This window comes from Phascolarctos cinereus, unplaced genomic scaffold, assembly GCF_003287225.1.
Source record: "Phascolarctos cinereus isolate Bilbo 61053 unplaced genomic scaffold, phaCin_HiC Scaffold_9;HRSCAF=440, whole genome shotgun sequence".
In the NCBI taxonomy this organism is placed as follows: Eukaryota; Metazoa; Chordata; class Mammalia; order Diprotodontia; family Phascolarctidae; genus Phascolarctos; species Phascolarctos cinereus.
Genome location: NW_027556402.1, coordinates 27,713,529 through 27,725,921, shown reverse-complemented (window position 1 = coordinate 27,725,921; position 12,393 = coordinate 27,713,529). Strand labels below are relative to the sequence as shown.

The window sequence follows — 12,393 nt, the reverse complement described above, 5'->3', positions numbered from 1 at the left end:
GTGTAAAAACACAGGCCATGTTCAGGAAATGACAGTTCACCCAGTTTGGCTGAAATGTGGGGTATGCATGGAATAATGTTAACTGATAATCTCCCACTACAGAGAATTAAGTAGTTTAAGATCAGATTATGGAAACCCCTGAATAAGAAAGGAATATGTCTTTTACCTGGTAAGCAAAAAGGGGCTGTGGAGGCATCTGATCAGTGGAAGTGATGACCAGATATTACATTTAAGAAGATTATTCTGGAGTACTATGTTGGACACACAAGAAGGAGTAGGAACTGGAGGGAGGAAGGTGAGTTATGTGGCTATTATGATAATACAGATGAGAGGTATATTCAAATGACAACCACATTTGAAAAAGGAGTAATAAAAATGTATATTTTAATACTACATACATTTATTTAAAAAAACCACCAACTAATGGGGAATGTCATTGAGTGAGTTCATGGTTCTTGGAGGATGGGGCTACAGTCCCAGGAATATCAGGGGGTGGCCTCAGCAGGTCTTCCACTTCTTCCTGTAGAGCTTCTGCTTTTTCATTTAATAGCATCTACAACAGAAAATCCAAATGCAGAGAACAAAAACTGCTCATCTTTTTTGACATATTAGTGTCAGCATTTTAAACACAACCTTTTAGAAAAATTATTTTAATTCTCTGAAAGATGATGAAAATAGTAATCCAGACATTAAAATGGATTTTAAGATTAAGAAAATGGCAATTAAAAATAAATGGATACAGCAAATTAAGTTGATGCATTTAGCTGAAGTCATTTAGCTAATCATTTTATTTACTTTGCCAAAAGTACATAAAGCTTGAATAGGCGCAGATTAACTTTTTGTGGAAGAATTTTCTACTTAAAAATCACTTTGTCTGTCACACCTAAGGAGATTTTATAAAAATTTCAACTCACTTTTGAAGGTTGGGTCACAACAAAGGAAAGGCAGATCTGCCATGGTCAGCCACAGGATCAGAGATTCAGGGCTGAAACAGGTCTTATAAGATCCACCAGTGCAACCTTTAATTTACCAATGGGGAGATGGTGGTCCAGAAAGGGGCAGTTACTTGCTCAAAGCCAACAGTTAGCTGCAAAGATATTAATATTTAGAGCCTATAATCAAAATGCACCATTCATTCTATAACACAGGCCTCTGTACACCTTAGTCTTGCCAAAAGCAAATTTCAAGATTTTAGAAAAAGAGGTGTGATGTGATAGCAAAAAGCTCAAGAAGATGGCTCCAAAATGAAATAATTATCAATTATATAATCAATTATAAATGTTCCAAGTGAGGAGAAAAAAAAAGAGGACTGCATCAAAAGAAACTATGTAGGATTTGAATGAACCTGAACTGCTGAAAGAGGAAAGAACACTTAAAACCAGAAGCCAAGAACAGAGTGTCACAATCCTCCAGAAATGGTTTCAGAAAAAGCAAATCCCAGAAGGAGGTGAACTTGTGAAATTTGAGAAGTACAACAAATTTCAAGCTATGTTTGCAACCCAGACTTAGAAAGAGGGAAGGCACACTGCTTGGGGGAGACAGTGAAATGTTGAAAAGAATCACAGAAAAAAGAGCAAAATTACTCAATTTTTCTTTACTTCTTTCTTCTCCTTCAAGGGCATTCATCTTTAAAATGGAAAGGGCAGAACAACCATGTTTAAGATAAAATTAAATCTCTTATGAGGAAAGTAAGAAAGCACTTAGCTACTTTAAAGAGATTTAAGTCTTCAGACAGATAAATTTCAAGCATGAAGCTACAAAGCTGAAACAACTTACAAAGATGATTGTGGAACCATTCTAGGTAGCGTTTAAGAAATTATGAAAATGAGATACATGCTTTAAGACTTGAGATGGACAAACGTCTATAGATATCAGCACATCCTAATTTTAACAAGTTTACGAGAGGTAGTGTGGAGTCACTGTTCTACAGACAGAGTTGGCCCAGAAAGATCTGGATTCACATCTCACCTCTGGCACACACTGGCTCTATGACCCATTTAACCTGAATACTGCAGGCAAATCTTTAACATCATAAAATGGAGAGAAGGTAGACCAAGTTTCCCCATTCAGGAGTTCTCTAATCCTGTGAAATCACAGTTCTAGCCCTTATCCCTATATGTCATGACTTCCCCGATGATAAGATGCGAGATGGAAAACAGTTCAGTTAGTGGGATCTTAACTATCTGGATGACTAAATCATCCCCAAATTAAATTAAAATAATTGTACCCAAAAAAACCCCATACCTAAGTTAAAATAATTGTATTCAAATTAAATTAAAATTGAAAATTAAATTAAATTAGAAGAAAGTCTCTGGTGAGACAACACAGGGCTTTTAACTTATTTAACATTTTTATCACTGACTTGGATGAAAAATTGATGGCATTCTCATCATAACTAGACGAAACAAAGGAAAGGAAAGCTAATTCGCTGAATGATGTAATCCAGGTAAACAATTTTTGACAGGTCAGAACAAAGGATGAAACAGACAAAATGAAGTTTAGCAGGAATAAATGTAAAGTCCTCTATTGAGGCTTAAAAACTGAATCATACAAGTAACAATTAGGGTAGGCCTGCCACATGAAAACCTCCTGCAGATCTTAGCTGGCAGATGCTCAACATGAGTCAAAAATGTGACAGAATGGCTGTGAAAACAAACAAAAAAATAAAGAAACCCAACAACCTTATAATCACAGGCTGGGCTAAGCATAAAATAAAAATAATAGCCCTCTGCACTCTCCCTGGTCAGGCACCTCGAGTCCTCTGGTAATGTCTGAGCTCCAACCACATCAAAAGGATCAACAACAAAAGGGAATGTCTCCAGAAATGGGCAACCAGAATGGCAAAGGGACCTGAAAGCATGTCTTCTAGAGAACAGTCAAAGCAACTGGCGACATACGGTCTAGAAGAGAAAAATTCGAGCTGCTGTATTCAAATATTTGAGGGGTTTAACGCTGGGAAGAAGAGTTGTACTGTTTTGGAGACTTCCAGAAGGTAGAAGTAGGAAAAGGGTACAAGAAGGAAGTGGGCTCTCCCATAAGGATGCTAAGCTCCCTGTGTTCAAGCAGAGGATGTATCAGAGACATCGACACTAAGCGGAAAGTTGGCATGGATGAGCTTTTAAAGTGTCTTCTAATTTCAAGATTCCATTATTTTCTGAAAAACGTTTTTAAAAAAATAAGTACCTCGCTCTATCTCCTCAGCAAGGGTTCTATATGAACAGTGGCTATTCTGAGACATAAATACTAACACAAAATAGCAAACACTGATGACTAAAATATGAGCTAACAATGTAGGTTATATTTTGGGAAAAAATGCTAAATTTTGCTTACCTTTGCAGATGAAACAATTTGCTTGGCCTGACGTCGTGATAAATGATTAATAGTTCTTATTAGCACTTCGGGGTCTGCATTAGCTAAATGTGCAACACTTTTATAGCCCGCATCATATAACTGTTTTGCTCTGGACTGCAAAAATGTCATAAAATCATTAAGATCATAATTTAAGTTTAGTGATAAGTCAAATATGTTAGCACAGGACAATTTTCAGCAAAGTATTATGATACAGAAATTAGAAATAAACTAAGTAAATAGAAAAAGACAAGCACCAAGCTTTTGGGGGAATCTTGTTTTAAAGTGAATTTGGACTGTTTGATTCCAATTAACTTTACATTCAGTTTATGATAACTGATTTGGATCTGGAATGAGAGACACGCTGAAGTACTCAGATGAGAGGTCTATTTACATGTCCCCAAGCACATCTTTGCAACCCATTCTTTCTAAAAATGTAGTCACTGGGTTCCCCAAGAGCCATCTAATTTTTGTCAGTCCTGAAACCTTTTAAGGTCAAACTCTAAGGGATATGTTAGGAAGGCAAAGTTAGTGAAACAGATGGGGATTTTTTTTTTACTTCCTTAAAAATGTAAACTTTTCCAAAAGGGATCAGGGAAGCAGGAAAAGAATCTTTATGTTCTAAAATATTCATAGCAGCTCTCTTTGAGGTGGCAAAGAACTGGAAATTGAAGGGATGCCCATCAACTGAGGAATGGCTAAACATGCTGTGGTATATGGTTGTGATGGAATACTACTGTTCTGTAAGAAATGATAAACAGGTTCATTTCAGAGAAGCATGGAAAGACTTGCATGAAATAATGAAGAGGAAAATGAGCAGAACTAAGAAAATATATACAGTACTAGCAATACTGTTTGAAAAATAACTGTGAACGACTAAGTTATTCTGAGTATTATAAATACTCAAATCGATTACAAAGGACCTATGAAGAAGATGCTATCCATCTTCCAGAGAAAGAAATAATAAACAGAAGTATGTACAGGATGGTCTTACACATGTGTGTGTCAAATGGTGGCCTTCTCAAGTGAAGGGGAAGGAGAAAGACAATTCGGAACTTAAAATGTAACAAAAAATAAATAAACTTAAAATTTTTTAAACGTACACAAATCTTAGTGAGGTATCTTGAAGTAAGAGTACCCGTAACGCTGGAGACTTCTGTATCATGGTGGCAGTCATATGGACAGGGAAGAGGGAATATCTACATGTATAGAGATCACTGCTCCTATTGTCCCAAGGATACTTTCTCACCACAGCTCCCCCCAGACTAATAGAGAGCTGCAAGAATTTTACTTGAAGGAGCTCCTCACCTAGTCTCACTTCCCAAACAGCCTTACACAAGAGGCCAAAATTACCTGCCTTGTGACAAGACTTCACCAAATACCAAAGACTGATGTATGCACTGTGTCTTACAGGCATGGCCTAGACTAGGAAAGTAAGCTGCCACTGACCTCTAAAACTCCAGTCACTTCCATGAGAGGGACCAGGTCTGCCTTCACACAGTAAGACAGCTTCTTGGTAAGTTCTGTAAAGAGGGCTCTATAAACCCAAAACTCCTCCAGCTCCTGCAGAAAGATGAAGTGAAGAAAACTTCAATAAAAATGTTAGGTTAATATCAAATGTCAGGCAGTATGGTCCAGGCAATCTCATGAAGGATCATTAAACCAGGGATAATGGCACACCTCAGGATTCTTTACAAATGAATTTCCCAAACCAAAAAAACTTCTGAGAATCTGGGGATCCAGAACAAGGGCTTGGTTTGGGGAAAAGAAGGGAGATATAAACCAAAATAACACAAAGTTATACTTAAATTATGCAGAAACATATGAGTTTTTAAAACTTTGCTTTCCATATATCTCCAAGTTCAGTATCATAATATTAATATGATCTGAGGACAACCAGATGGTACAGTGGATAAGAGTCTTGGACATGGAGTCAGGAAGACCTGAATTCAAATCTGGCCTCAGTTATTTACCATGTGACCCTGGCTAAGTCAATCCCTGTGCCACCTTGCCACCCACCACTGTTCTTCCACAAAGAACCCAGCCCAAATGCCAGGGCTCTCTTCTATGCCTCTCAACATTCTATGGGAACCTTTGAAATGTACAGGTTGTTCATCTCCTATTCCCTACTTAACGCTAAAAGTACTCTCTTGTTTTTTCAAAAGATAGGTGCTCTCTCTCTCTCTCTCTCTCTCTCTCCCCCCCTCCTTCTTCCTCTCTTTTCCTTCCTTCTTTCTTCTTTCCCTCCTCTCTCCACCCCCACCCCTTTTCTCTCTGGGAAAAAGATGGATTTTTGTGTAAAGAAGAAGCTTGGAGACACAGCACCTTCTGGGCAGCGCTGGAGAATCCCCTTCTTCTGCTCAACTCTGAGTCCAGCTCACTGTTCTCCTGCTGCACCTGCCCAAGGTCCATGTACTGACGACACAGGAACTCATTGTGTGAACCATCTAACTACATGCCATAATCTGTACAACACGTATTCTTCCTGTGTTTGGATTGAAATTCCTAGCTCTAATCCACCCACACGAAGCCCATCATGTCACCCAGGTGTTTACGACAGCATGATTCTTTATCCACTTAGGTTTACCAGGGTGGACTGCCTGGTCAATCTCTTTTGAGCGACTGTGGATCTCCCCTCCTGAGACCCTGTAGAGTTTGGCTCACTGAAAAACACACAATACAATCTGCAAATATGAACATCTAGAAAACCTCACCTTTTAAGTCTCAGAGCCTCTCTGGGTTTCAGGTTCTTCATCTAAAAAATGAGGGAGTTGGGCTGGGTGATATAGAAAGGTCTCATCTATCTCTAAATCTATATTCCTACGTCCTAAATCAAGCTTATTAATTTTCCAGTAAATCTCCTTGATATATCGGTTTTACTGTCTCTGGCACTATAATCTAGGACTGAAACCTCAGATCATTTGGATTTTTGATTTATCTTTCTGACCTCCTTTATCCAATCATTTACCAAGTCATGATGATTCCATCTATTCTGAATGCCACTACCCTAGGGAAGACTTTCATTATTGGCTGTCTACACTATTCCAATAACATTTTAAATAAGCCTTCTTGTTTCTATGCTGCTTCCTTTTTTCTCTTCCCCAATCAACAGAGTAGAACAAGAAAACAAGATGGCACTACATAATATTTATTAAACATGTAATTATCTCAAGAGGCAGCATGGCATAGCAAAGCTAGCCTTACAATAAGGAAGGCTTGGAGTCAACTCCTAGTAACATCTATTAGTTGTATGACCCTGGGAAAGTCACTTAACCTTCCAGTACTCCAGGCAATTCTCTAATCCCGTAAGGTATGCAACAGTTACCAATCTGCACTGGTAGAGAGAGTGTCCACACTGGAAGTTCCATATCCAATAAAATTACAGGCCTAGCATACAAGCATAATCATACTCACCTCACAGAAATGTAGCACGCAAGAAGAGAATGCGGCAGCTCCACTTAAAAGGGCTTGCACATATCCTCGAGACATATTAAACTTTTCTGATACACTCCAGATATTGGTCTCTTTAAGCAACGCATAAAGAACGAAGGAGAGGTAGAACCTGTTGACAATATTCTTGTCCACATCCTGGGAAGACATTTAAAACGATAGTATGCCATTAACTGCATGGATAACAACACCACCTGAATTAGACACGTGTAGTTACATTCAAGGTTGTAAAGGGAAATGAGTTATTTATTTAAGATGAATTATAAAAGACTGCAATACAGCATATTCCCCACCCTGTCAATTGACCAGACTTGGGGATGATCAGCGGATTCTTTCACTTTGTCTTCTGTTGCTAACAGATCTGAGCAGTTTTCTGTTAGGATTTTTAAAAATACGGTTTTCGCAATTCTGAGGTACCACCTCACACCTATCAGATTAGCTAATATGACAAAAAAGGAAAATGACAGATGTTGGAGGGGGATATGGGAAAACTGGGACACTAGTGCACTGTTAGTGGAGTTGTAAACTGATCCAACCATTCAGGAGAGCAATTTGGAACGATGCAAAGTGAAGTGAACAGAACCAAAACATTGTACATGGTAACAGCAATACTGTATGATGAAGAATTGTGAATGACTTAGCTATTCTCAGCAATGCAATGATCCAAGACAATTCCAAAGAACTAATGATGAAGCATACTACCGCCTCCAGAGAAAGAACTGATATTGTCTGAATACATACTATTTTTTGAAAGCATGCTATTTTTTACTTTCTTTCATTCTTTTTCTTTTATTTGAATCATCTTGGATAAAATTACTAATATGGAAATGTTTTACATGATTCCACATGTATAACCTATATCTGATTGGTTAACATCTCAGGAGGGAAGAGGGGAGGGAAACAGAGAAGGAAAGAATTTGGAACTCAAAACTTTAAAAAAAAATGTTAAAAAACTTTTAACACGCAACTGGGGGAAAATAAAATATATTAAAAAAAACACAAATAAAACACTGTTTTCAAATCTTTGGCTTTGTAATATTTTTCAGAGAGCCTGATAAGACTTAAATATCTCTTCTGTACCTGTTTTCCATGTCAGGTTTTTGTTTTGTTTTTTGCTAGTGGATACCTTACATTTTCTTCTCTTTTATTAATCTCTTGATTTTATTCTAATATGTCCTGTTGTCTCCTGGAGTTTACTGAGTTCTGTTTTCTCCACTCTATTTTTCAGGGAGTCAACTACTTTGGTAAGGTTTTGTACCTTCTATTCTGAGCTATTTTTTCTGCTTTCAAAAATTTCCTCTCCTAATCTCTCTTTGTATTTATAATTTCATTTTCCATTTCACTTCCATTTTTCTGGCTATCTTTATGGTCTTGTGGTCCAGCACTGCCCTCATCGCACTGCCTTTTTGGATTTCTGAAACTATTTGCAGTTTTTGTAGAGTGACCCTCTTCCGGGTTTACCTTGAGTTTTTTCTCAATTCATGGATATTCTTTCAGTATATGGTATTTCCTTCTGTTTGCTCATGTTTGCCTCAGTTCTTGGTTTGAGATTATTTTGCTCATGTCAACTCCTCTTGGTCTTCTTGGGTGGGTTAGATAGCCCTTTCATCCTGCCCCTTTGTAGTTTGAATGATACTCCCACTGCCAGTCAAGATGGGAAGACTGAGGGGCAGCTAGGTGGCCTTAAGAGCTCTGGCTTTAAAGTCAGGAGGACCTGAGTTCAAATCCAGCCTCAGACACTTGACACTTACTAGCTGTCTGACCCTGGGGAAGTCACTTAACCCCAACTGCCTCACCAAAAAGTGCAAAAAAAAAAAAAAGCCAGGAAGACTGGTATAAGGCCCTATTACCCTCTACCTCAATCCCTTTCTGATTCAAAATCAGGTATTAAGCAGACTGTATTTTTCTCCTTGTATGACATGTATTCAAGAGTTCCCACAGAGTATTTAATAAACGTTTGTTAACTGACAGTCCATCCCTAGTAAGATGCCAAAGACCACAATGGTCTCAAGCTGCCTGCATATGCAGGCACTTCCACTCTGGTTCCCAGTGCTTCAAGGAGCACAGGGCTGGGGGCTTATCTCTTGTGTAGTGATCTCTGAGAAATAGTTCTCTCCGAACTTCTGTTCTGATAGACTGAAGTTAGGACCTGGAGCTGAAACTGCTTCTAGTCCTTTGCTTGGAGCACTGGCTAGCTGGATGCAGGGCCATTTGTCACCAGCCACGTTGGCTTCTCTGGTGAGACTCCTGCTTGACTCCTTTGGGTTTCTGTCTTCTTGTACGTTTCTAGGCTTGATGGAAAAGTTTACTTCTGATTTTTTTTTAAATAGTTGTTCTTCTGGGGGTCTTTTTCAGATATTTGCTGGGGTTTATAAGGGAGAACTGAGATATTCTACATTTCCTCTTGTAATATCTTAACTGAAATTCACAATCCATTGTGAATAGTCATATAATTATTTTCATTAGAAAAACAACAGAAATCATGATGTTGAATAACTCTTGAAGCTAGAATAGAAAAATTATTACTTTCGCATGTCATATGATGCTACACTTAAAGAACTCTAGAAAACAAACCACAACTACTAATAGTAATTCTAATTATAACAATAACAACAAAAGCATCTAGCATCTACATAGCACCTACTACATGCCAGGCGCTATACTAAGTGCTTCACAAATAAACAACTCTAGGAGATAGTAGCTATAATTATCCCCATTTTACAGAGAAGGAAACTGAGGCAAACAGAGGTTAAGTGACCTACCCCAAAGTCACAGAGTTACTATGTGTCTGAGGTCACATTTGAACTCGGGTCTTCCTGACACCTACAAGCCCAGAAGAAAACACTCTTAGCAAAGACCTAAATAATTGGAGGACTATTAATTGTTCATGTATAGGCTGAACCAATATAATAAAATCTCTGCCTAAATTCATTCAAGTTCCATATAAATCAAACTAACAACAGTTTACTTTATAGACAATGAAATACATCTAGAAGAAATAAAGGCCAGAAATATCAAGAGAAATAACTGGGGAAAAAAAAAGGAAGATGACCAGGCAGCACAAAATAAAAACTATTTGGTAAAAAAAGAAACCTATTTCAGAGGAACAAATCAGAAACACTACATACAGGAGCAAATGAACATAGCAACCTACTGCTTAATGCATCCAAAAGCTTCAGCTACCTCAGTTAATAGGGGAAAGATTCACTATTCAACAAATACTTCTGTGAATATTGGAAGAAATAAGATACCGCTCATTTACATACCTCATATAATAGCTTCTGTTTATAAGAGAGTATATAACACTCACACTATGTACCAAAAAAAGCCCCAAAGGGATACATAATTTAGATCGAAAGGTTCCAACATAAATAAAATAGATGAGAAAAGAAAGAAAAAGCTTCCACAACTACAGACAGGGGAAGAACAGATGATCAATAAGGCACTGAAAAGATCCCAGAAGATTAAATAATTTTGATTACATAAAATTTAAAAGCTTTTGTACAAGAAAACCCCAATGTAGTTGACATCAGAAAGGAAAACAGGTAGCTGGGAAAGAAATCTTTGCAGCAAGTTATGTCTGAAAAAGATCTCCTATCCCAGATATATAAAGCAATTATTAAAAGTTATAATAACAAAAGTCATCCCCTAGTTGATAAATGGTCAAAGAACAGGAATAGGCAATGATCTGAACTATTAATAGCCATACAAACAAATGCTCCAAGTTACAGAGAGATGAAAATTAAAGCAATACTCAGAATCTATCTCATACCTATCTGACTGATAAAGATGACAACAAAGGAAAATGACAAATGCTGGCGGGGTTCGGGAAAAACAAGCCTACTCATACACTGTTCGTAGACTTCTGAATTAGTACAGCCTTTCAGGAAAGCAAATGGAACTATGCCCCCAAAGCAACTAAACTACACATATTGTTTGACTTGAGAGATCAATTCTAGGTCTACACTTAAAGAATCAAAAAGAGAAGAAAAGAGGCCTTTTCCCAAAACACATACAAAAATATCTATATTAGGCTCTTCTTGTAGTGACAAAGATCAAGAACCTAAGGGAATGCCCATCGACTGAGAAATGCCTGAACAAATTATGGATTATGTGCTGTAAAAAATGATGAAAGGGATGGTTTTAGAGAAACCAGGGAAGATTTATAGGAAATGGCACCAAGTGAAGTGAGCAGAACTGGGACAACTATTTATACAATAATAACAATGTAAAGGAAAAAAAACTTTGAAAGACTTGGGTATTCTGACCAGCGTAATAAGTGTCTGTGATTCTAGAGTCCTGATGATGAAGTAGGCATCACCTCCTGGCACAGACTCAAGATGCAGAGTAAGATATGTTTTTTTTCTGGACACGACCTATGTGGGGATTTATGTTCTTGTAGGGCTTTTCTTTTCTTTTTTTTTCCCCAATGAAGGGCTTCATAATAACAAGTAGCACCCTATCCCAGCCCAAATGAGAAGAGAGTAGAAGGAAGGTCAGAAGAAATTAATGGGAGGACAGCTCTGAAAGATATGTGTTGGTTTTATTATGTACTTAAAAAGAATGAGAGTGAGTTCCATATGAGAAATTCATAATTTCACATACAAGCTCTTCCTTCCATTCTACAATGGATGTGGAAATGTTAATTTTATTTTGTAAAAGTCAGAATTTAAAAAAAATTAGCTTACCTTTTTAATAGCTTGACCTGAGGCTTTCTTTGTAATAAAGCTTTCAGGTACTCCAACAATTGTTGCTATCTTTTGTTCTGCTGGACTGAGGTGGTTAAACTATATTTTTAAAAGGGGAACAAATGGAAAAAAATCATAGTATTTTTTTTTCAAAATAAATTCTTTATTATTATCTCTTCTATAATGTCTATCATATTAAGGAGTTGCCAGGTATGGTATAAACTTTATTTAAGAATAGAGCTATATTTTATGTACTATTATAATGAAACTCTTTTTGTCAGAATTATCTAAAGACAAAATAACATTACTAATCTTGTGTCTCCAAACGTCTACTGGCCATCTCAAACTGGATTTCGTCTTGTAGAAATCTTAAACTTAACATGTCCAAAACTAAAGTCATATTTCCCCTCTTCCCAACTTCCCTTTACTGTAAAGGATACCACCATCTGCCTAGCACTTAGGCTTGGAACCCAGGTGTCACCCCCTGACTCCTCTCTCTCACCCCTCATAAACAATCTTTAGCTCATAAAGAAAGAGGGAGGAGGAAAGAGCGAAAAAGCCAGGTGTTCAGGGAGGGCTAGCACCTCTGCTAGGAGGGATAGCTGGGCCCCTTCCAGGGCAGCTCGTCCACCTTTGGTGTCTATCTGGCACTCAGTTCTCACCTGTGGCTCCAAGAAGCTGTAGCATGTGCAGAGGCCACACCCTGACAACCATCTCAGCACACGGGCTAGACCAGGCTGAGGGCAACTAACAAGCCTCAAACCCATTGGTGAGTTAAGGGGATGTCTATCCCAAGCATGTGAAGACTTCATCTGGCAGTGGAGGAGAGCAATTTGTTCCACTGGCCACGAAGAGAGCTGAAGCAGGCACGCAGAGCGCTTAAAGTCTGATCAGCCATCGAAGATGC

At 37.9% G+C, this 12,393-nt stretch overlaps 1 protein-coding gene across 1 annotated transcript in view; it reads right to left on the bottom strand.

The window, feature by feature from the left end:
• Positions 1-367: 367 nt before the first annotated feature.
• HELQ (helicase, POLQ like) overlaps positions 368-12,393 on the bottom strand; it is a 45,274-nt gene continuing 33,248 nt past the window's right edge. The window contains 5 exon segments of the mRNA XM_020988343.2: positions 368-553; positions 3,331-3,465; positions 4,798-4,911; positions 6,763-6,936; positions 11,487-11,585. Coding sequence (XP_020844002.1) covers positions 434-553; positions 3,331-3,465; positions 4,798-4,911; positions 6,763-6,936; positions 11,487-11,585 — 642 coding nt within the window. The 3' untranslated portion in view covers positions 368-433.